Source organism: Dipodomys spectabilis, unplaced genomic scaffold (assembly GCF_019054845.1).
Source record: "Dipodomys spectabilis isolate Male_0828 unplaced genomic scaffold, ASM1905484v1 ptg000145l, whole genome shotgun sequence".
Classification (NCBI taxonomy): Eukaryota; Metazoa; Chordata; class Mammalia; order Rodentia; family Heteromyidae; genus Dipodomys; species Dipodomys spectabilis.
In genome coordinates this window covers 25,256,493-25,257,782 of record NW_024870822.1, presented here as the reverse complement: position 1 = coordinate 25,257,782, position 1,290 = coordinate 25,256,493, and the positions used below count along the sequence as shown (strand labels likewise).

Genomic DNA, 1,290 nt, shown 5'->3' with positions numbered 1-1,290 from the left:
ATGGCAAGAGGCAATCGTACCACAGTGACAGAATTTGTCCTTATGGGATTCACAGACCGCCCTGAGCTTCAGCTCCCTCTCTTCGTGGTGTTCCTGGCAATTTATCTCATCACCCTGGTGGGAAATCTTGGTCTGATCCTGCTCATCAAGGCAGACTATCGGCTCCACACCCCCATGTACTATTTCCTCAGCCACCTGGCCTTCATTGATCTATGTTATTCATCATCCATTGGGCCAAAGATGTTACAGAACTTACTGGTGAAGAAAAAAACAATCTCCTTTTCAGGATGTTTTGCTCAGCTGTACTTCTCCAGTGCTTTTGCCACAACCGAATGCTTCCTCTTGGCTACAATGGCCTATGACCGCTACATGGCTATCTGCAACCCTCTGATTTACACAGCTATTATGACAGAGCGGGTCTGCAAAGAGTTAGTGGTAGGGGTCTACACCTATGGCTTCCTGAACTCTGTAATACAGACCATCCTGACTTTCCAGCTGTCTTTCTGCGACTCCAATGTGATCCATCACTTCTACTGTGCGGACCCTCCTCTTCTTGCCCTCTCCTGCTCTGACACCCACAACAAGGAACAGCAGCTCCTTATCTTCTCAGCCGTGAATCTCACTGGCTCCCTCCTTACTGTCCTCATCTCCTATATATGCATCCTCTTTTCTATTATAAAAATCCAGTCTTCTGAAGGCAAGTGCAAAGCATTCTCCACCTGTGCCTCCCACCTCACTGTGGTCATCATCTTCTATGGAACACTGTTTTTCATGTACCTACGGCAACCTAAGGCAGAAAATTCGTGGAAGTACACCAAAGTGGTCTCTGTGTTTTATAGTCTTGTAATTCCCATGCTTAACCCTCTGATCTATAGCCTGAGGAACACAGAAGTAAAGGATACTCTGAAAAGATTACTAGAAAGCAAAGCATCGTAGTGAGTGGGTTATCAGAACATGGCACTACGAAAATGTGGGTGATCCACTACATGATATGACCAATCCAATGGAAATTTAGCAGGCTAATTGCTACCCAATCAAAAAGCAGTCAATCTAATTTGAGGCTTTCAATAACCAAAGTAATTATTATGGGCAGATCAGAATTGATTCGTGAGCTAGAATGTCAACAACTATGTCTTCATGGGTTGAAAATTGAGTGGTGTACTCCCTAGTTGATAACAATATGAGGTCTGAATTCAAAAAGGTTCCCAAAAGCAACATTCTGGGTAAAACTATCCATTAATGGAGATGACTATAAAACCTATTATTACAAACATATTTTCTGTCTTAACA

At 43.3% G+C, this 1,290-nt stretch overlaps 1 protein-coding gene across 1 annotated transcript; it reads left to right on the top strand.

Moving 5' to 3' along the window:
• Positions 1-936, top strand: LOC122117838 (olfactory receptor 1044-like). Its single transcript, XM_042691701.1, has one exon. The coding sequence runs from the start codon at positions 1-3 to the stop codon at positions 934-936; it is 936 nt and encodes a 311-aa protein (XP_042547635.1).
• The last annotated feature ends 354 nt before the right edge of the window (positions 937-1,290 follow it).